The 23,145-nt window shown below is 40.2% G+C and overlaps 6 protein-coding genes across 6 annotated transcripts; 1 reads left to right on the top strand and 5 right to left on the bottom strand.

Moving 5' to 3' along the window:
• Positions 1-8,141: 8,141 nt before the first annotated feature.
• K441DRAFT_659394 (uncharacterized protein) lies at positions 8,142-8,879 on the bottom strand. Its single transcript, XM_067648522.1, has one exon. The coding sequence runs from the start codon at positions 8,735-8,737 to the stop codon at positions 8,525-8,527; it is 213 nt and encodes a 70-aa protein (XP_067504445.1). The 5' UTR covers positions 8,738-8,879; the 3' UTR covers positions 8,142-8,524.
• A 1,277-nt stretch (positions 8,880-10,156) lies between these two features.
• K441DRAFT_92064 (uncharacterized protein) lies at positions 10,157-11,618 on the bottom strand. Its single transcript, XM_067654544.1, has 2 exons — positions 11,122-11,618; positions 10,157-11,074 (listed from the first exon to the last, which is right to left on the bottom strand). Exons 1-2 carry the CDS (start codon positions 11,388-11,390, stop codon positions 10,507-10,509), a joined length of 837 nt encoding a protein of 278 aa, XP_067504444.1. The 5' UTR covers positions 11,391-11,618; the 3' UTR covers positions 10,157-10,506.
• On the bottom strand, positions 11,327-12,345 carry K441DRAFT_92078 (uncharacterized protein). The gene is made up of 5 exons (XM_067654545.1): positions 12,325-12,345; positions 11,956-12,270; positions 11,807-11,896; positions 11,418-11,681; positions 11,327-11,359 (listed from the first exon to the last, which is right to left on the bottom strand). The coding sequence occupies exons 2-4, from the start codon at positions 12,225-12,227 to the stop codon at positions 11,672-11,674; spliced, it is 372 nt and encodes a 123-aa protein (XP_067504443.1). The 5' UTR covers positions 12,228-12,270; positions 12,325-12,345; the 3' UTR covers positions 11,327-11,359; positions 11,418-11,671.
• A 697-nt stretch (positions 12,346-13,042) lies between these two features.
• Positions 13,043-16,175, top strand: K441DRAFT_92034 (uncharacterized protein). The gene is made up of 3 exons (XM_067654543.1): positions 13,043-13,338; positions 13,393-16,085; positions 16,143-16,175. The coding sequence occupies exons 1-2, from the start codon at positions 13,254-13,256 to the stop codon at positions 15,882-15,884; spliced, it is 2,577 nt and encodes an 858-aa protein (XP_067504442.1). The 5' UTR covers positions 13,043-13,253; the 3' UTR covers positions 15,885-16,085; positions 16,143-16,175.
• A 2,374-nt stretch (positions 16,176-18,549) lies between these two features.
• On the bottom strand, positions 18,550-19,366 carry K441DRAFT_659389 (uncharacterized protein). The gene has a single exon (XM_067648521.1). It carries the CDS (start codon positions 19,176-19,178, stop codon positions 18,621-18,623), a length of 558 nt encoding a protein of 185 aa, XP_067504441.1. The 5' UTR covers positions 19,179-19,366; the 3' UTR covers positions 18,550-18,620.
• A 1,176-nt stretch (positions 19,367-20,542) lies between these two features.
• Positions 20,543-21,178, bottom strand: K441DRAFT_558920 (uncharacterized protein; the record flags this gene model as incomplete). Its single annotated transcript, XM_067643427.1, has 1 exon — positions 20,543-21,178. A coding segment is annotated over one exon (636 nt), but the record flags the coding sequence as incomplete, so codon positions are not given.
• Between the last annotated feature and the right edge of the window lie 1,967 nt (positions 21,179-23,145).

The raw sequence follows: 23,145 nt of genomic DNA, 5'->3' as shown, positions 1-23,145 counted from the left end.
CGCTCCAGGCACAAGTTCTAACGTTCTATATCCATCGCCTCCACCTCTATCTTTAACTCCCCTATATTAACCAGCTTAACCCATAGCCTCAATTAATAACCCCTAACAAGTGCAAGATCCCCTTACTTCGCGGTCTAATAACCTTTAAACTTCGCCGACTAGATCTATGTTACCATTACAGCCTACAATACAATGCAGCTAAACACCAATTAGAGGTACCTTAAAAATACTTATAGAGCTCACAAAGCTCTATTCAGAACAGGAGAAAAAGTTTAGCGGAGAACTATATAATATCCTCAATTTAAAGTTACGCATCTTCTACGACTATTACTAAAAGGTTGGACTAGAACCCAATTAATACCACATTACTTATTTAGTCATGCTTAAGGGCCAAGCTAGTACCTTCTACTATAATCGTTTAGCAGGAAAAGGATATAATTTTAACCAAATAATATATAAAACAAGATGCCACTTTAAAATAGAGGAGAATAAGCAGTAGTATATATCGGAGTAGAGAGAGACTACCTTCCTAAGAATTATTGCTATAAACCCAGGTGCCTCTTAACTCAATTATCTTTAAAAGCTCTTTAATTAACTCTAAATAATTTAGCGTGGTTTATCTAAATCATATTAAGAGGACTTTAGCCTACGCGATTAAGTTATTAGCGTATACTAAGGTATTAAAGAATATAACCTTACTCTCTTTAACCCTGTAAGTACTTACAAAGGAGTATATACTTAATTAAAATCCTCTATTAGCACCGCCCTACGCTCTTAAAAAGTACAGCAATTTAACGCCTAACTCTAACCTACTTTAATTAACCCGGCCGACTAACACGATCACAACTAGACTAATTAAACATATAGTGGTCGTAGTAGGGGATACAGTAGAGGGTATAATTAACGTCAACTACAAAGCAATTGTGGAGGTCCTTATAGAGGTTCATTTTATAATAATTAGTAGAAGAAATGCTACATTTATAAGAAGCCAAATTGCTAGTTAACTAGACACCCCCTTAATAAACAAAAGAAGGCATATAATAAGTTTCGCCAAAGCGCACGAAACGTTAGAAACTAAGAAGTTACTATAGCCTACTTCCAAAGCTTCCTGGTTTAATATAAAGGCGAAGAAGATCTTAAGGGTAAGATTAACGAGGCTAAATAGCTCCTTATAGATATAGAAATTAAGGACTACTCTCCTAACTAATACTTTACCAAGTATAGTAAGGTAAATGGCACATAAACCGTTGCTATCCTTAATAACTAATCTACACTCCATTCTGTCACAAGGTCAGATATCTTTAATAAGCCAAAAAAAAGTTCTGCGTTCTCCTTTAACAACAGATACTTGGCAAACGTCTTTTATAGTATTATACCAGATACTAGAGCCGCAGGAGTATTTATAGTAGGAGAACCTTAAGTCCGAGCTCTTTAGCAGCTTAATAGTTCTGTTTAGATTAACTAATTAACGGCAGGCTAATATACAATTCGCTTTAGCAAGGGTATTATAATCTCTCTCGGCACAATTAAGGTCCAAACCCCATTAGAATATATCACTTTCTACGTTATTCCCGCAAATACCCCGTTCCTATTCTGCATCTAAGATATAGATAAATTAGGCGTTAAGCTTAACAACCTTAAGAATATACTTATTTAGGGAGATAATCGGGTACCTGTTATACGCAAGTAGGGTCACCCTTAGTTACTCCTTTAACAGCCAGAAAGGAGCGTTACTTAGAGCCACCTAACTAAGTTAGAGTTACGTTAACTATACTATCGTTTTAGCTACCTATCTGTTTACCAATTGCTTAGGGTCCTTTAGCGAGCAGATTATAAAGTTAAGGTTAAGGTAATTAAACATCTTATAAAGTACTGCCACTACTGCTAAATAAACCAGAAGTCCTCTGGCCGATTTAAGTTTACTTTTAAAAACAACTATAACTTTAACTTCTGTATTATTATAGATGTTATATATCTTAGCGGCAAGCCAGTACTCTAAGTTATTAACTTCTTAACCTCCTTCTAAGCCGCACGCTTTTTAAAAGATATATTAACTAGGAATATATAGGATACTCTTTAATTATACTAAATTAATGTCTACCTAGGACCCCCTAATTAAATTGTTTATAACATAGGAAAGAACTTCTTATCTATAGAGTTTCAATAACAGGCAAAGGCAATGACAATTAAGGTTAAGGAAGTCCCTATTAAGGCACATAATAGTATCAGAAAAGTAGAATAATATTATACGCTATTACGCCGCGCATATAAGATTATTTCTTTAGAACTAGAGGGTACTAGCGAAGAGCTTATCCTATAAATAGCTGTTAAGGCTGTTAATAATACCGCTGGCCCAGATAGGCTTATACCTACGTTACTAGTCTTTAGCGCCTACCCTTAAATAACTAACGATTCTCCATTATCTCCCTCTATTGCGTAATAAGCTAAGGCTATTTACAAGGCAATAAAAAAGATATAACGTCTCTACGCTACGCGCCAGGTCAATAACGCACTAGGAATAAGAAATGGCCCAAATACCTTAACTACGCTTAATCTGCCACTCTAATCGGAGGTACGCGTATGGCGTAAAAAGGGAGGATAGTTAGGCCTATATAAACTCATTATAATTAATAGTTAAACTTACACTCTTTAGATGCCCCATAAACCCACTTAATTCCGCTTAACTATTATTAAGCCCTACTACAGGGATAATAGCTCTAAGCCTTTACAAAATGCCCTAGAGGATACCCTAAAGGAGAACCATGATTAACGTGCTCTAGAAGGCGAAGGCGATTCTAATATAATTATAGTAGACGTACCGCAACTATGACGCGGTAGAGGTCGCCTAAAGGGATTATAAAATTACTAACATTTTGTTAATTTCGAAGAGTAATTTATTACCGCTATCAAGAATAGAGATAAACTATTAATGGCCTTTATAACAGCTAAAGAGAAGGCTAACTTTAAACTCGCAAAACAGCTCTAAAAGGAAGGCCGTATTATAACTCTAGGAGCTCCTTTCTAAGCATCTAACAAGTAGAAGATCGACGGTCTTATTATAAGAGGAGTCTTTAAATTTAAGAAATACGACCCTACTAAGTTCAATAGAGTCCGCATATTTAAGTTAAGAATGGTTAATAAGATTAAAGGCAAAGCTACTAATACCCTATTTAAGAAGTCAAGGCTAGTTATTTAAGGTTATAACGATGACGGTAAGGAAATAATCCTTATGTAATCCCCTATAATTTAACAAGCTAGTTAATAAGTTATTATTACGCTAGCTCCCTTCTTAATAAAAAATAGGATAGCGGTTTATTTACGAGATATTACTCAGGCCTATACCTAATTAGAGACGCGCCTTTAGCGCTTAATACTAGTATACCTTCTAGAGCAAATTCGCCACCAATATCCTAAGGATACAATTATGGTCGTACTTAAGCCATTATATGGAATTGCAGAGGCAGGAACTTATTAGTAGGCTACCTACAGCAAGCACTATAAGGAGAAGCTTTTAATAACTACTTCTATATTTAATTCCTACTTCCTCATTATAACTACGGGAACTCTATTTAGAATTATCGGCATATAAATAGATAATATAATTATCTTAGGAGACGACCAATTCTTAGCTCTCAAAGAAGATAAGCTAGTAAAGGCAAACCTTATAGCAAAGCCAAAGGAAAGACTTAACTTAGTAATACCATTACTCTTTAACGGATATATCCTCTCCCTAAATAAGGGCTCCATTACTCTACGCCAGAAGGGTTAAGGTAAGAAGATTAACGTTATTAATATTAATTCTCTAAAGTAAGAATATGTGGAGCAACGCGCTTGCGGAGCTTATATAGCTTCTATCTATTAACCTAAGGCTTCCTTTAATCTCTCTATTGCTACTTAACACCAGAAACTAACTAAGGATAACGTTCTTGCCCTAAATAAGTGTCTTTTTTAGCAAATAAACCATCTTAACAGGGGACTACTCTATATACCTATTAACCTTCCTACCGCCAAGCTCTTTATATTTGTTAATAAATCATTTATAAATAATAAAGATTTTAGCTCCTAGCTAGAATATAAAATTATTATTGTAAACGAATCTACTAGAGAGAATAACTTTACAATCCACGGCAACCTTATTTATTAGAGCTTAACTAAGAGCAAGCATATTACTTAAAGCGTTCTAGCGTTAGAGATATATAGAATGGTCGGCGGAGTTAATATAGCAATTGCAATTAAAACTACCCTTAAAATAATTACAGACCGGCTTAAACTTCCCGCTATTCCTATAATCATATACACCAACTTATATTCCCTCTATAAGTATTTAGTCAAGCTTAGTACTATAAAGGAGAAGCGTCTTATAATTGATATTATGGCACTTTAGCAGTCCTATAAGCGTTAAGAACTCTTTAAGATCTAATAAATTAATAGCTAAGATAACCCAGCAAATATAATAATAAAGGCAAACCTAAACAAGGCACTAGAGACGTTTATTAACATAAATACTCTACATATATAAATTAAAGGTTAGGTTAAGAGGGAAATTTAGAGAAGTTAAGATCTTATAGAACTTTAACCACTAGTTAAAGTTGTTTAATTAGTTAAATCCTTACCAAGAGCGCCGCGCCTAATTAATTTAGGTGGCGGTGTGGACTTCTGCCAACTAATTAGGATTTTCCATGCCCGGCATGGAAAATCGCCATTAGCTCGCTTACTACTAGCGTCTTAGCGGCCCACCCGTCTTCACGTTATCCACCAAATTCTACCAACTGCCGCATTATCGTATATCGTCTAGTTTTATTATATATTATCTAGTTTTATTACATATTATCTAGTATTATTATATACTGTCTGTTTATATATATATATATAGCAACCATAAAAAGAAGAGTTGCCAGTATCGGGAATAAGGCAAGTTGCCGTCGTATAAAGCATATTGCCGTTACATATCAACGTGGCCCTAGCGTAGTAAGGAACCTTAAGTTCCTCACCCCTTTCCTCATTCCTATTAATAAGAATCAACCAACATCACTGTAACCCTACTCGAGTAGTCGTTATTGGTGAGTCACCCTATGTTTCCAACAAATTAAAAGTAGCGACTATATTAAGCTTTATAAAATATTATACTTTTATTAGGTAATTAAGCGTTTCTTAAAGTAGGGGGATTAGATATTAGTTTTAAATTATAATTACATTTAGGGCTTAATAATTAATATAGAATCTTAAGCCTCTTTTTAGTTTTTTAATAAATAGTACGGGTAAAGTAAATAGAGATTAACTAGGGCGAATAAATCCTTTTTTTTAGGTGCTTGTTAAAATATTATTATATTATAAATAGTTCTTTTATAATATACTATATAGCGGACTAAACTTTAGTGTTATACTAGGCTTAAGTTCTATCTTAAAATTATACTTATCTTAGCGGAGGTAGTTAGTCTATAAATTATTTTTTAAACTTATTAATTAGATTGTAGTATTCTTTAGGTATAAGAGGTTAAGGGTTAGTATATTATTTCGGTTTTAGTGCTTTCTTAATATCTTTTATTATTATAGCGAAGATTTTATCTTTTTATCTTTTTACTAATAAGATAAAAGGCGCGGCCTATATTATATAAATTTTAAGGGGTTTTAATATATTATCTTTGTATTCTTTACTATAATTGGCAGTTATAGCTTTATTATATTAGTTTAAGGTTTATAGTAGGGGCAGCTTATATTATTTTTAATTTAAATAGTTATATATATATTTATAAGGTATATAGTATTTTAAGTAATAACTTTAGCAGTAGGTTATACGGAACTATAGTATTTCTTTTACCTAACTAATTAAAGGGTTATATTACTTTAGCTATCTATATTTAAGTATTATCTTATATTACTTTAAGGGGGTTATAAATAGGGGAATATATTTAAGGTATTTACCTATCCGTAACTTTATAAGAGCGTAGTATATTAGTTTACTATATATTAAGGGTTTACTATTAAAGCCTTATAGGCCTTATAGTTAATTAAGTTGTTTTAAATTTAGGTATTAGGTTTTTATATAGTTTATATTAATAAAGCCTATATTAGTAGCTCTGCTATCTATTAGAATTTATACTTCTTTCTATTTTTTAAGTATTTAAATTTCGCTAAGTATATTAAGGGAGTTGTGTTATATATTAGCGTAGGAAAAGCCTAGATATTTATACTCTTCTACTTCTTATCCTAAGGCGTAACTTAGCCTTAGAATAATTCGTTTTCTAAGTTAACTAAAGGAGAGATACTTTATAGTAACTAAATATAATTTATAAAATAAGTACGATTTAAGGACTAAGAGGAACTATAGTAGACCTTTTTAAAAGGGTAAGTTTGGTAATTCCTTTAAATATATCCCTTTTTACTATATCTAAAGCATTCTCTATTTACAGCTTATATTCTTTATTTATTAATTCCTAAGGGTATATAGGATTAAGTGGCGTTAAGGCCTATAGGGTTATATATAAAGCTTTTAGGTTTTAGAGACAGATCGCGCTTTAAGGTATATACTAGTTTTATAAAGTTTTAAACGTAAAGTATAGTTGGCTTTAGAGAATAAGTTTATTTATTATATTAGAGGTCTTTATTAATTCGTTAATATATTATAGTAAATTTAGATAGGGTTTTTAGCAGTTCTCTACCTACTAATTAGGCTCTAATCTTATCTAAAATAGCTTATTAAAGAGTAGCAACTCTAGTGGCTTTACCCCAATCTAGTTTACTAATAAGGCCTAAAAATTCTAAAAAGAAGCTAGTAAAATCTCGGTTTCGTTATTATAGGTTTTTAAGTTTAGTAATAGCTATATATTTATAGCTAGCGTTTTTATACGTTCGTTCTAATAGAGAGATAAAGGTTTTAAAATTAGCGAAGGTGCCATTATAGAAGAATAGGTCTATAGTTTATGTAGCGTCTTTATTTAAACAAGATATTCTATAGCTAACTTTAGTAGCTTTAGTAGGGTATTAGTTATAGTTTATTAAGAGTTTAAGACGAAGCTTAGTTATAAAAGGATGTAGGTTATTTTAGTTTCTATTAAATATTAAAGGGTTAAGGAGCTTTTTAGATTTTATAATAGGTACTAGGTTTATTATAGGTATAAATTAAGCTACCCTTACTAATTTAAGGTTTATATTTAACGGGCCGTATTTAAATATAGTTATTTTGATTTTGTTTATAGGTGGTATTAGGGTCTTTAACGCGAGTGCTTTAATATTATGGAGTTCTTCACAGACTATAATAATCAATTATTAATACTAGGCTTCTAGTATAGCCCGCTGCTAAGCTAAGGCGTCCGTAAAGGACTATTATATTATAGTTAACTATTCCTTAACCAGGGCTATAATACTTGTAATTAACGTATAGGATTTAGGTTTGTTTGCTATTTTAATAGTAGTTATATAGATATAACATAATATAAGGGCGTAAAGAGACTTTAAGGAATATTTAAAGGAATAATATAAATTCTATTTAAATTTAAGATATATAGCTCTTACTAAGAATAAAACGTTATGTAAAGAAGAGAAAGGGATAACGAGAAAATTATATAATTAAATAGTCAGGGGTCTTAGTGGTTGATACGTGCGTATATATACACGCGGTCTTTAACGGACTTTAGTAGAATTTAATTAATCTAGTAGAACTTAGCAGAAGTCAATTAAGCTAGTAGAATTCGGTAGAATTTAGTTAAAGCGTTAGAATTTATCTATTAAGTATTTCACTAAGACATTCCTACTGTAACTGGGCTAGTCCCATTACAACTAGTTATAATGTCTTTTTATATTATTATATCTATATACCTAACGCCTATTAACAAGTCTACCGTGGCTTTACCCACAAAGCTCCGTTACAATCTTAGTTAATCTTTTTTAGATATGGAGTAGTAGCAGCTATAGTGGCTATAGTTATATATAGAGATAGTTAAATAAAGTTTTTATATCTAACAAAGGTAGCCTATAGGGGTTTTCTCCCCTTAATATGCTAGGGGTTTTCTTTCCTATATAATATATAAGTTTCCCCTAAGTATATAGTAGTCTATATAGGCCGTATATAAGATTCGTAATAGATATTAATTAAAGATTATACTACTATTAATAATATATAATATTATTGATTCTAGTTTAACGTCCAATACAGTCCCTGTTTTAGGTCCATGCAAACTAATTCCACTAGTTTAGGTATTAAAAACCTCCAAGGGAGACATAAGAGGTAATATAGCATGTACCCCTCTAAGTAGCACGCCCGTATCACATTAACGGGAGGAATAATACTATTAGGTCGCTGCTCTGAGACTCCCGTGCGGGAGTGTCCTGATTGCCTATCTTGCCCTGTCTGCCACTTATACCATGCTTCTACTTGAATTGAAATTGCTGTAAAGTTGATGTCGCTTACCATGATCGCCCTATATGTGTATGTGTATACACCTGCAGGCCTCCTGCTTGCAGCATGATTTCCACCCTAAAGAAACAGCGGGACAAATATAAGAACTAAGCGTTTTGTCCTAGGGCCTCAACCTAGGTCCCCTATCTTGTATCTCCTGCATCCGATAAGTGCGCTCAGCTTGGTACTACTAGTAGGAGGGGTCCACCGAGCCCCTACAACTAAGTACTTATACTGCCAACAGTACCAGAATATAGCTGGGTGGATTAAGGTATAGAGGAAGACGGAATACCGCGCGGTAAGTCCGGGCTGTTCGGGTAGGGTGGGGAATGAGAGGCTCATTACAGGCCTCCTGGGGCGTATACGGTTCGTTCGGTTGCCGCGTGTGTAGAGAATTGCCGTATAGTGTAATCGTATGCCGTACGGGAGGAAGGGAGGACGCCGGTTGTAGATGCCGTGATTCGGGTAGACCGATGTACAGACGTAGTGGTCGTTTTTGAAGCTTCCGTTGGGGCTCACCCTCCCAGCGAAAAATTCTCCACGCCACCACCACGTCGCAGCGCCGACGCTGCGCAGCTGTACACACGTCTCTGCATTTGCTCTAGCAGTCAATTGGCATGATCCTGATGGGACGCCAATGGTAGGTGCAGAGGCCGATTTTCATGGAGTCCTAATATACAATAATATACTGAGTATTTTAAAATAATTTTTAGTTTATTTCATATTTTATATTTTGAACCTATAATTCTACACTCCAAGTAAAGATTTTTTGTTTTTATTATTATTATTAATTCTTTGTTTAAGGTCTATGCAGACTTAATACCACTATAAGGTACAAAAAACCTCCAAATGGAATATAAAAGGTAATACAGCATATACCCCTCTAAATAGCACCTGTCCTACATTAATGAGACTCCCGTAAGGGAGTATCCTAATTGCCTATTTTGCCCTGTCTGCCCTTTGGCGCCATGCTTTTACGTAAATTAAAATTGCCGTAAAGTTAATATTATATGCCTGCCCCTGCTCCCTTAACTGCTCTCTCTCTATATATATATACGCCCACAGTCCTCTTACTTGTAGTATAAATCCAGCCCTGTATAACCTTCTACCTTAAAGGAACGGCAGGATAAACTAAGTGTCTTGTTTTAAGGCCCTAACTTAGGTCCCCTATTTCCCAGGCATAAGAATATATGGGGGGATAATAAAATACTATATATTTAGTAAATCCAGGCTGTTAGGTAGGATGGTATAAAGGGCAAGTAATTAAAAGACTTATTACAGACTTCCTGGGGCATATATGGTTTAGTTACTATGCCATATGGGTGCCATATAGTGTAATATTGTTTGCTGTACGGGAGGAAAGGGATGCTAGATGTAGATGCTGTGATTTGAATAAGCCGATATACAGACATAATGGCCGTTTTTAATTTTTCTGTTGAGACTCACCCTCCCGGTGAAAAATTCCCCACATCGTGTAGCCTAGATAAATACGCAATCCTACACGGAGAGCACACTCTGCGTGTTGCGTAATAATTAATTGCTGAAACTAGATCCTGGCCCCGGTGGGCCCCCCGGTCCTCTCTCTACCTTTTGGTCTCTCTCTCCTCTCTCCTTCGACAGATATGTCCGAAGTACTGGTTTCTGAAGACACGAGCCTGCGTGTTCCGTCCCTCTCTAGACACGTCTGTCAATCGGTCGCCGACTGAAGCTGCGCGGTAAATCGACTGTACACAACACACGTCTAAGTCCTTTATCTCTGTTGAACCTTCCTCCTTGATAGCTACAACCAAGGTGTTGAGCACTGCTCCGCCGAAGCAGGCCACAGTCGCACCGACGCAACAAGACTATCCGAATGTCAAAGCCTGTCCGCCTCCCTCTAACAGGCCTATCTGGGGCTCTTCAATATGGCTGTCCAATTTGTCGAGATTCCGTCCTCCGGCACGCCGCCTGACTGTACGAGACAGGAAAGGAAGGGATGCTGAGGGCTGTTTGTTGTTGTATTGAGCGGGACGGTCAATCTTGTGAGGGCGGCAATTGTTACGAAGGAGCCAGCGGATAGTCTTGTCTATAGCTTCATCTATCCAGGGTAGACAAACCAGCATACAATACAGTCAATATCTTGCTGATTGGTCAAATGCTCTCCATCTTGACCGCTCCGTGTGCTCATGCCCTCCAGTATTCCTGAGGTAATCCGAATCATCTTTTCTCTCATGAGCCTCTTCATTATCCTCATCCCCATAATCCTCTTCGCTCTCGTCCTCATAGTCCTCTCCATACTCGTCCTCATAATCATCTTCGTGTTCGTCCTCGTCCTCTATATCTGGTTTCATAGCTTTGTCAAAACGCCTACTTGACAGATCCGAGATGATGTTCCAGACTTTCTCAAAATTAAGTACGAATAAACGTATAGAGCTAGGTTTAACATTCCCAAAATCATAGACTTTCACATTATGTTCGACAGTATAGATTTTTCCAAAGTTGATTCGGGACATCTTATCAAGCCTCTCACCGTGGACTGTGGTCTTGACTCCAATGGGCTCCATCATACCTTTTTCATTTCCGACAGGTAATTCGTTATGACGCGGCTGTGGAGGCGCTGCTCCGGTATAGACTATGGAGTGGTCATGCTTCACTACATTCCTTTTGGCGACGCCATGCGTGGCGTACGTTAGAATAGGACTAAATATTGATCAGCGAAATATAACCATGCCGTTCGATTTACTTACAGGCACGAGCAGCAACTGCGTCCTTCCCTTACTACCACAAACCATCGAATTTTGCTGATGACAGCGTCGTCAAATCTTCCTACACTAGAGATTGAAATGTTATCATCGATATCTCTAGGGAGCTCCGGCCAAAGGATTTTGAAGACCTGTTTATAATCAGTCGACGCTTGATTTCGAAAGGTATTGAGTGAATATGACTTTTCCCACTGCAAAAAATTCAGATCCCGGTCGTCTGATTCTGTAAACTGCCAACTGTCAGGTAGTTCCATGTATGAGTTTTGAAAAGGGGGTCGTACGAGGGTCTAATTGCTCCCTATCTTGGGGCGTCTCTCTAATCCTTCGATATGATCTTCCACCATCTCTAAACAATCCGGGTTCGGTGAGTGTCTCGGCAGGTCCAGTATTGAAGTTTCGTCGTAAAACCCCTGATTCAACGTTTCGATGTGATAGCGTCTTAAATATTAGGGAGTCCGTGTTCATAGCAACCTCCGAATGTAGCCCAGGAGAATAACCATCGCGCACGCTTGAAAGCCTTTGAGTCTGCTGGTTCTCAGAGGATACTGCGTTATGTTGGTTAGATTTTGTATGAATAGAGTCGGTGTATTGGTAGGGAGGGAGGAAAGCTTCGCCTGCTGTATTAGAGCCATCCTCTTGGAGCACCTGGGGATTTCACATACAATCGGACTCTAAGTTTAGACCTGTAAAATTTTCGCTGAGACGAGGCACAGCAACATCTAATGACTCTGCTCCAAGCACTGATGCAGACTGAGTATTGCTTAAGAGTGAACAATGTTAGTGAAGTGTCAGAGCTCAAGTGGGGATCATATTGTATACCTTGGATAAAGTCTCTTGCCGCTTTGATAGATCCAACAACTTTCAGACTCAGACCAGTAATAATATTCATGCTTGCCGCTTTGATAGATCCAACAACTTTCAGACTCAGACCAGTAATAATATTCATGGCGACCCTCATCCCACGTCCAGAAAGGCTGGGAAGCCATGTTAGTATAGTAGGCGAGAAGATATGGGAGGCTAGCAACAGTGTGATACTGAATGTTTTCAGGTTGCGATGCTGCGCAATGTCCAGCACGATTGCGCACGGACATCTGCCGCACTTTCGTAACAATAATTTTTTACGCGCTAAGTTATCTACAGTCCTTTTCAACGCCTATGAAGAGTCATGTGTGCGGTTTTTGATATTACCTGTGCTGTCACTCAAACATGGGTTGTGCATAACCAATAGTATGCATACTGATCATTATGTCCAGCATATCTTAATCTCATAGGCTCTATATATATTATTTAGCTGTTAGGAGTAAGAGACTTTGCGGCATTTTTACAGTCATATTTTACATCACTCACACGTGGCACCAAAACTGAAAACGCACGACATATCGATTTGCATGCTCAAATTATTTTAGTCTCTTGTTGATCCTTTGTCTCTAAGTCGTATGGCAAGAAATTTTTACTTTCAATTTTGGCCACCCCACAGATTTGGGGCCATATGGTAATTTGTCCCGTCATGCAACATGTCCTGTGAGAATGGACGCAAGCTACAAGTTGAATGACCTTACTATAAATTTAATAAAATTAATCAACTGTATTCTGACGTGAATTGGAATCCTCTTTCACAGCCAGAAAGTGGAATCAGTTATGATAACTCACAGCTTCTGTGAGGATGGGGGAGTCGGCAGCTACGAGATAGATTTTATATCCGCCGGGAAAACGTGTCGCATTCAATATTGAGTCTCAAGCATTTAATAGCGCTCAGATCAAATAATATAGATAATAGATAAAGGTAGCCTGCGGGAGTGCAGTTCGTCAGCTTTCCCCACGTTTTAGGGTCAATAGACGAATACGAGGGGGTGGCACGGTTAAGTGGGTTGGTGATCGGGAGGCTAAAGGCCTTCAGCCTGGCGACCTTCATTCTTCGGCGTAAATGCCTTGTTTGTCTATTGTTTCGACAATGAGGTGCCATGGCATTATGATATTAGTTTTGACTACCACGAAGGATATAGCATTCGATTCCGGGTGCTGCCTTTACGGTAGACTTTGATCTTCACGTCGGACGGTGTCGCTGTTTGATGGCTCTCACAGGGTAGGCCGGTGCTAAGATTAGAACCATCGCGGCAATGGAATATAAGTATCCTAAAGAATGGGCAAGGGATTTGGAAGGCAAAAATACGAGGTGGTACTGCTATCGATGGGACGACGAAGGTACGAAGTATCCCTTCCGGCAGCCGACTTAGACTAATTGGTATTATCTCGCAGGCAAATCGGAGAAATTTACGCTTGAACAATACCTATCCAGCCCTGAAAAGTACAGAGGAGCTCCCCTCCCACCGAAGAAGACGGGAAATGGCCGTCGCCTACGATCCCGTTCACGGGAAGATAGAAAAGCGAAGAAACCGAGACGGAGTGAAAGACCTCAGCTACGGGAAAGAAGTTCGAATATATCTTTACCGAGCCAAGAAGTTAATGCCGGAGGTACAAGTGGTACGAGTAAACAAGGAGAGGCCCACGATGTTGGAGAAAATGCATCTCCATCGAACAATGCCAAACACATTCACCAAATCGAGTTGGCACACTCGAAGGCCGAACAAGTCTCAAAATCTTCCCTACTGTCAGAGCTCTCATTCAAAGCGACCGCAGACGGACCCCCACTGGGAGTAAATACTTCCATAACGAATATATGTCATCAGATGTCGTCCGACACCCTACAGGAGATTTCCCGGCAAGTGACCGAAGCATTGCCAGCTTCCGACTTACGCAACTTCGATGCTTCCTTCGCCATCAAGTGGGACCTATTCGAGCATTGGAAAAATAACCTTGGCGAACGCCGCGATCTCAGTCCGGTTCTCACAGTGAGTGGTTCAGAGAAAAATGCCTACGCAGCGACTTGCGAAGAGTATTTGAAAATGTACTGGCCAGATCTTGGTTTGGAGCTACTGCGAATTATTGAACGGTCTATGACTGAAGATCATCCCTCGTGTAAGATTTACCCAATAGCGGAGAAACGCGGACATGTCAAGCTTTCCATTGCTAAAAAAGAAGCCGAGAGCGGCGCTTTCAATGTGCATGCATCAGGGCCTAAAGAAGTTCTAGTAAGCATAGCACAACAGCTTGCATGGCTCGCTGCAAGTTTCAGAAAACCCAACAATGGCAGACTTGCCTCCTCCCCCGTTTCTTTCAAACATCTTCCAAAAAACAACGAAATATGGTTCAGAATACAAATCTTAGAGTTGGAGTCCATCGGCGAAGCCGCCAAGATGTGCTGGCACCCAATGTTCTCAAACTATGTCATTGCGCGGGGATTCCCTATTCCCGAACGAGATTTCGGAAATGGCGTTGAACTTCCATTCAATTTAATGGTAACGCTAGGCCGTATCTGGTATCCCACAAAGTACCTAGACCATGTCCTGTTGAAAGGATTCTCTACCATTCTTGTGCCAGTATTGAGGAAGAAGGACTCAATTCAATGGCATTTTATCTCAAACAGCGATCAGGAAGAACCAATCTCTACAGAAGCGATGGAACAATACTGCAATGCAGAATTCAAGGGCGTCGACCTACAGTTAATGAGAGAGATGAGAACTTTTCTGGGATGGTGTAAAACTGCTGGCATCTATTTAGGCACAGAAGGCTCTGGCTACGACAAAATAACAGCTTCCGGTGCGGTTTCTGCAGGCACAGAAGCTCGACTCTCTCGGGAATTCCCTCTAAATATTGGTTCCGAAGGAAAAGGCTTTTTTGGCTTCAGCTTAGGCGCCAAGATCGTCCTCGACAACACCACATACGCTGAACTTGACCATGACGACCGATTGCTTGTTGGAGAGATGTTCAACTCGAAGAGAGACGTAACTCTCCTCTACGACCTCGGCACAAAGCAAGGTTGGCTCGTTTCACAGCTGAGTGTCAACCTTCACCTTGTCCATGCTTGGGCATCGGCACAGTTTGACAAGGAAACTTTGTCCCCAAAGATCCCGCACGCTGACGTCTCTAGCAACGGAGGCGAGGCTGCACACAGCGCTGTAAAGGAACACACAACACTAGAGCTTCGCGAAGCGTACGCTAGCGAAGAGAGGCTATTCTTGTTGGATATTATGAAAAGCATGTACAAGGCTATGAGGTCTAGAAAGGAGGCCGTGTTCAAGAAGAAGTCTGAATCGTTCAGAATTCCAGGGCGTCCCACATTCTCGGCTACCCTGTACGGCTGGGATTTCACTGAAATTACCAAGGGAGACGGCATTCCTACGAGAAGGAAAGTGAATATCGATCAAACAACAAGCGGTGGGTGGGAGTCTATTATAGATAAGAATCCAAAAATATTGGTGTTGTTTTGTAGAAACCTTGGAAATCCCATACGGCCGGTTAATAGGGAGGGTCTCTGCACTTCCTGGAAGGAGACTCCACCCAACAGAGATTACTTAACAGCAAGCATTCCTTGTATTCATGCGCTTACCGAGATACACTCCGGCGAAGATGGCCCTCCAAGATTGACTTCTTCTCACTACTGCCATAAATCACCCGGAGGACAATTATTCGAGCCCTGTCGGTTCAGTGCCGCCTTACCGTGCAATCGCCTCCTGCAACTGCATCCTACGGCCCCTAGCGATCTACTTCCACTTTTTTCAGAGGGATCAAACGGTGCCGTCATTGTCGGGCAGGTAAAACTCTCCAAGAAGCCACTTTGTAAACCTCTACCTAATGATGTCGATATCAACCGAGCCATTCCTAATGATCAGCATGCCAGCAGCAGCTAGCTATCATGAGTGGAAAGCTACAGAGCCTATTGGTGTTCTTCCCAGCCCAGATATCCAGACAATAGACGGAGAACGCAACATATTCAGAGCCTGCCCGCTGTTCTTTGCCATTGCTTACTCGAGTAGATCTCGTAAATGCACCCCCCTGGATGGCTGCATACAATTTTTAACTGTAACGCAATACGACAATAACTAGTCTTTGTACGTTCCTGGTCATGATTTTCCCACCATGCTAAGCTTACGTATCTCGAATCATAGCAGTGCAGCGGAAAAGACAGCCTTTCACCATCCAACATTGAGGACAACGCCATAATACGAAACGGGTGCCGCTTGAGAGACTCAATGGTATGTTTAATGATGGCCCGGTCGCGGATCACTGGATGAAGTCACGTACGTATTCTAAGATCAACATCGCGGAACGAATGACCCGGGTCAAGCATAATTGCCCAATCGGTTCGGGAAGCAGTGTCAGGGAGGCAAGCCACCACTTCGGTCAGAATCTAGATCCTCACACATCCACGGTAGCTCTCACTAGTTTAGCGAAGACTTTTCACTAATTAAGAGATCTAGATGATCTAGATTCAATTTGGTCGTGTATATATAGAGCACTATCAGTAACTTTCTAGAATCAAGCTTCGTTTGATCAAAGTGCTCTCCCTGAGAAGCAGGATCGTGGCCCAGAAGTGCCGAGCAGTAGCTAACTTGCATAAGCAACCCGGGCAGCACTTGGGCAGAGGACGAGCCGAAGGTGAACAACGCCTCAGTAAGGCGGTGATGTACGCTATATGAATTGGATCAAGGGATACATACATTTATGGCGAACTGCCTAGTTTAGACTCTAAACTTGTCTCATCCATATGAAAGAAAATTTGCAGGTAAACGCTAGTCCAAACTCTTGAAAACCCCTCTAAAAGCTAGTTTCGCCGTAATATAAGGGGTGATCAGGTCCTAGCATGACTCATTGATAACAATCTCCAAGTAAATGCCCATCTAAGAATCGTTAGGGTTCATACTATTATCCAACCTATTTCTTGCGTCACGCTACATTAAGAAAACATAAGATGTTGTTCATTACCAGCTTTACGTTACCCAGTCCCGAAACCATTATCGCCTATCTCTCTTTTCTCCACCCCTTAAGTCCCTCCCTATCTCAACCGCCAATTCCTTAAAGAAGCCTTTTGTCTCCCAAATTAGTAAAATAGTTAAAATAGTAGAAGAGTAAAATACTTAAATAAAAGATATTACTATTAATATAATTTTACATTAACCTAAATTAGCGTTTTGTAATTAATTTCTAACGGCATACCCTATTAACTATACTACTTTTTATATAGTGCAAACCTCATCAATCCGTTTAAATAGAATTAGCGTTTAGATTGCCATGGATTACGGCTCAAGTCGTTTGGATTGGTGTCGCTTGTACCCCACTAGTAGCGTATTTAAAGCTAATTTATTTTCTACATGAAGAGTATAATATTCCCCACGTTGTTTATTTTAAATTAATGTTTTAGAGATAAATACTTCGACATTTAAACTATTATATACTTATAAATTTATTGTAAATATAATAGTAAAACTGTAACGGCTTGGAGCTCTAGTTTTCCTCCGCGATGCCAGTTTGTCGGCCTGGCGTCGATCAATACACCCTATCAAGCGTAGATCAGGGGTACCTTTGATCCACCCAATTCGTGTATTTAATGAGGCTCCAGAGCCTCTCGCAATAGACCAGAGTTCTCATCCTTGATTGTCCTGTTCGACACAGTTGTAATTGTTGAATCGAGAGGACGATCGAATAGCTAGATACATCTAGACGTCATGATTCGTGACAAAATCACTTTTTAAAAATAATAATCCTAGTTTTAAAAGTAGGGATTTTGAATATATTTTAAGAATTAGAAAGCTTAGTATTATATAATATATTTAATATTAATTCAAATACTAAAATACTAGTTCTAGTTACTGTAATATAATGGAGAACTCCATCTTTCGGTGGCCTCCTGACCTTCATCACCCTCCGGATCTGGTTGACCTCGATTCTCTTAGCCTGGAATCGAGTATGGAAGGCGTGAGCGAGCAGGTGGGAAATTGACAGCGACTCGATTCCGACTCGAGGAATTACCTAGAGGTTAAATACACAAAGGCAGACGAGCGCCAAGAAGGCTGCAAACAGGCAGTGTAGGCAGTGACTAACTAGCGTAGGCAGCAGTACCAATCAGTGCTGCTCGGTCACAGAAGGCCAGGCCGGATGTCGAATTACAGCCTGGAGAAGACGCAGTCTCTTTTATTTAGCTTTTCTGAAGGCTCTTTGTAAGCTTTGCAGTGTGGGTATTGAACGAGCGACTTTATTGTAAATCTATGGAAATCAAGTGGTATATATACATGAAGACGGCGTAGGAAATAAGGGGTAATTGACCGAGTCAGTGGCCGAGTCGGTGAGCGAGTCGGTGAGCGAGTCAAGGTGTACATGGTGATACGAGACAAGACAAGGTAGTGTTTTGGCAGGGTACCGTAGTCGGTTACACTCTTTGATAATGAAGGAGACATAAAACAACAGAGAGCAGCAACAATAAAGATTCCAAGCCTAAAGGAGTGGCGGTACAAGTTAAGTCAAGCGCAAATTAATCTCACCTCAACAAAAAATTCCAAGTCACATCTCAATATCATACCCCTTCCGACTCTGACACCTTTTCCTAAGGATAGACTGGGTCGAGGACCTGGCTGCTTTCCATAATTCCATTAGGGTGAGGGTTGTTTCCAATCGTCACCCGTAGGCTGCGTAGGAGGTACATCAGGGTTCCTGGGTGTGTTATATTTGTCGGGCCCTGCCCAGTCAGTCGACCACTTAGCGCTCCATATTTCCCTTGAATCATCAAAATCCTGCATCTCAGGGTTGGGCGTCCCATCTTCATTCATGTCTACCTGGACTAGTCGGATGTGACCGACTTCTCCAGGCCGACGTACCAATTCGGGCAATTCAAAGGTCCAGAAATTGGAACCTTTGCCGTTCGCGTAGGGCTTGTTGAGGGGCCGGCCCCTTGGAATGGCGACATATACGTCCCCTTTTACAACCCGTCCGAAAGTTTTGGAGTACGACCAGAATTTCCACGTCTCACCGGCAGCTTGGTAGGGCCCCATTTCTGCCTGTTTCTGCGGCTTATCCCTCCATGTATTGGCTAACATTTTTCCCTGTACGTTCTTTGTCCATTCGTCAAACGCGGGGGTTCGATCGAATCCGCTCCAGAAAACCCAATTGCCGCTGTTTTCCCTCTTCTTTTCTTTAGGTACGTTCCCCATTCTAGTCTTTATGCCGTCAATGTCAAGGGGTGGCGGAGGGGGCGGCTATCCCGTGTTACAGCGACGCCAAGGGGTCCATATCGCAATCCAGCTTCTTTTCTTGCATCCCATACCTCCTTCCGTCCCTCCCGTTTGGCTAGTGCTTTTATCAATATTTAATACTTATTGATAAGGAATTAGTATTTTTCAACAACAGCATAATAACATATTATTGAATAATAATATAGATATTTAAACGCTTTTTAATTTATATTGAATTCAATAACATGTTATTATAGTGTTATTGAAAAATACTGAATCCTTATCGATAAGTATTGAATATTGATAAAAGCACTGCCGTTCGGCCCATACCACCTTGGCCGGTCGTATCCCCTGGTGGGTCTGCGGGGCCCTGCCCGCCTGGTCCGTTTCCATCACCCGGGTGACCGCCACCAGGATTATCCGGGCTGTTTTCGTCGCCATTATGTCCGCCACCTCTGCTGCCGCCGCCTGCCCGTCGTCCAATGGTCTCGATAGGGTCTTTGGCGCAAACGACTCCATAGTCGATTGCCTCATTGTCGCCATAGCGCGCAGGGACGCAAGGGGTCATGCGACCATTCGATCCGAGGATAGGGGCTGAAAGGAGACAAACGAGTGGCGTTGGGGATGAGTTGGCGCATTTTGAACTGTAAGAGATGGAAGTGGACTTCGACCTCAACGAAAGAAAGTAACGAGATTGCAATGAGATGTAGATAACGAAGTGGTGTTTATAAGAGAGCTGAAATGTGACTGTTGATCTTTGTGATGGTTTTTCTGTGGAGATCCGGCAGTGTTTCGATACTTATACAAAGCACATCCACACTTATGCTCGTCTCCTCCACGTAGCCATTAATCGAAGGAAAGGCCGATGTGGTATATTGAGACATAGTACACCCAATGTCGTGCTAGAAAGTGTCTTCTCTACCCAAGGGAAGCAGTTTTGACTGGTGGTGTCCTTTGGAGGAAGAGATATCAGAATCGGACTCCTTGGGGAAGTTCTCAGTATCTCTTAATGAAGACACCTAGGAGGCCATACGGCTATGCGGGACTAAGAAAAAGCACGGAGCTGGAGAAACACTGAAATTGATGACAAGGACGATGGAATGCAGAACTAAGATACAGAGGTGGTATAGGAATTGAGAAGATGTGGATTAAGACTTGGATCGATCAGCCTTTGGCCACTTCTGTAATGCGTACTCAGGCGTAAACCAGCTCCTAAATCCCTCAACCGAAGGAGGCGGAGTGTCGGCTCTCTCGTTCTGCAAAGTAGGAGTAACATACGCTCTCTCAGTCGGCCAAGACTGGAGATGCTCCTGATACAATGGAGGCAGTCTCTGGTCCTGCCCTCACTGGTCGATGATCTCTTTCCATCCAGGCCATTCAGAATTAGGCTCCCAAGATATTTTAACGTCAAGCTCGCCACACAACGCCACAAGGCTGAGTATCCGCTCAGTAGCTGTGGCTCTAGCTTCCGCCGTGTCCTCATCTTCGCCTCCGTACAAGTAGATCCGGAATCGAATGCTGACCACTCCCGGGAAGCTGCAGATATACCTCATTACCCTGTCTCTATCGTAATCCCAACAGGACGGTGGAGAATCTGGCGGGAAGTCCCAGCGAATATGAAGGTGTCTGACACGGTCGAAGGCGCGTGGGTTGTAAGTCTCTAGCCAATCCAGCACAGCCGTTTCACGTAACGCGTTTAAGCTGGCGATATGTAGAGCGAAGTCCGACCATAGGATTTGGTAAACCTCTTCGTAAAGTTGCTTGTTGACACGCATCAGTCGAGCCATTGGCTCTTTCCCCCAAAGTGATAGACGGCCCCAGACCTGCTTCTCTAATTTAACAACCTCGACCCTTGAGAAGGTAGGATGCAGCTGCCTGTCAAACGGAAGGGATTTGCGTCCCAGCGGATATGGATGGCGCTCTTCGATTTCGCACATGAGAGCTTCAAAGAGTATCTCCCGATGAGTCTCTAGAGGTAGGTGAGCGGATGGGGTCGCATTTTGCGGGTCCCTGGCACTGAAGGGGCGCTTGCAACAGCTTTGGACATGGTCGACGGAATTGGTTAATGAAGGACAAGCTGACTACCCATAGCTCGCGGTATAAGGGATCATGGTCGACGGAATTGGTTAATGAAGGACAAGCTGACTACCCATAGCTCGCGGTATAAGGGATGACAGTGAATGGTGGCGAAGGGCCGGAATTGTGCGGCGTGAAACAGTTGATGGGCTGATTTAGAGAGACTGCGCAAGAGGGTTTAATGACTCGAGAGAAAGTAAGGAAGTGCAGTAGTGGACTGATTTCGAGGCTATCGAGAGATCAACGGAGTCTAATATACAAGAAGCGGTACTGCCAAGTCCTGGGACCATCTATCAGCCACGTTGCTCGAATTATGCGAAGGCAATGGCCATGAGACATGCTACGATGTTGCCTGAAGGATCGGGCGCATGGGCTTTTGAGCGCCAGCTTCAAATATAGGGCTGAGGGGATAGCGAGTGGGAACAAGAGGGGCCGTGTGCGGACGCAATGCTTGGCTAAGCAATTCTAAGCTAGTGTGACTTGCCAAAACATGAAGGAGATTTACCTTTCCTTTTTAGGACTAGCGGTTTTCTCCCCATAAGGTGGGTCTAGGGGCATAGACCGCCTAAAATCTTGTTACTCAGGCGACAGAGCCCTCATACTATAACTTTAGCAGACTTGTTAAGGATAAATTATCCTATCTAGTTAGGCGGATAATAATCCTATCCGAGGATAGCCCGGATATCGGATAATATCCGGATAAGGCTTAGCATCCGTAGAATTTTAACTATAAAACTAAATCTTTTATTTTTATTATATAACGCTATAAATATAGCTAATACTAGTGAAACTTACTCTAAAAACTTTGATAATAATAATTCCTCTAAAGTTGGTATACTTTCTACTCTTTTAAGCGGCGTTAAGACCGAAGCTAATACTGGTTTAATCCTAACTACTTATACAATATAGACCTCGAGACAAGTCTCCTTAATTTATAAATATACTCGTACGGTAATAAAGGAAGAAAAAGCTTATACGAAGAAACGCTACTTTTATAAATACTATCCTCCTTAAGACCTAAAAGGACACTATTTTTTAACCGTTAGATTATAAGGCTATTTTAGAAAATATAATATTAAATGGAATCTAGTAAAGAATTAGGAGTGTATAACAGCGAAAGATTAAGGGGAGAGATCTCTTTTAGAACTATATTAGAAGCTTCTAGCGAAAGGAGAAGTTTAAGGTCTTAAGGGCGAGGTTCTGAAGCGTACGATATATTAAAATACTATAGAGCAAGCACTTCTAGATCTGATTATTATATAACGGCTTTCCTTCTTATATATGGAATAGCTAGAGTTTTATGCTTTTGTAAAAGTATTAAATTAAGAAGCACCCTTAATTATCCCTATATCCTACGTAATGATTATAGGCTAGATTCTTAAATACTTTACTAAGAGTTAAGATGTTATACGAAAAGTACTTTAATCTGCGAAGATAAATATTTACCTTGCTATAGATATCTGGACCTCTCTAAGTTATACCCTTCTTCTTAGAATCTATACTAGCTTTATTAATATCTAGGATAAATACCAGAACCCCTTAATTGCCCTTTATATAGTATTTAGTTAGAGTGGTATAGATTAATAGGAGGCGCTTCATCCAGTTCTTATTGAGTATAGCATTAAAACAAAGATTGGAGCTCTTATTAACGATAATGCCGGATTAAATAATGTTCTCTATTATATAATTAGCTAATAGCTTAGCCTTAAGTATAAAATTAACTGGATTGCAATATATTAAAGAATTCGCTGTTAGGGCATCGGCAAAATATGGTACCCTTTCAATGGCCTCAATGGTTGGTGGTTGACGCAATTGGCGCGCAGTTGAGGGCATTTGGCAACTCGACCGACTAGCCTATGTCGTGTTTTTT

This window comes from Cenococcum geophilum (genome assembly GCF_001692895.1).
Source record: "Cenococcum geophilum 1.58 unplaced genomic scaffold K441scaffold_19, whole genome shotgun sequence".
NCBI lineage: Eukaryota > Fungi > Ascomycota > Dothideomycetes > Gloniales > Gloniaceae > Cenococcum > Cenococcum geophilum.
Note: the sequence above shows the minus strand (reverse complement) of the source record. Positions and strands in the feature narration are given on the sequence as shown.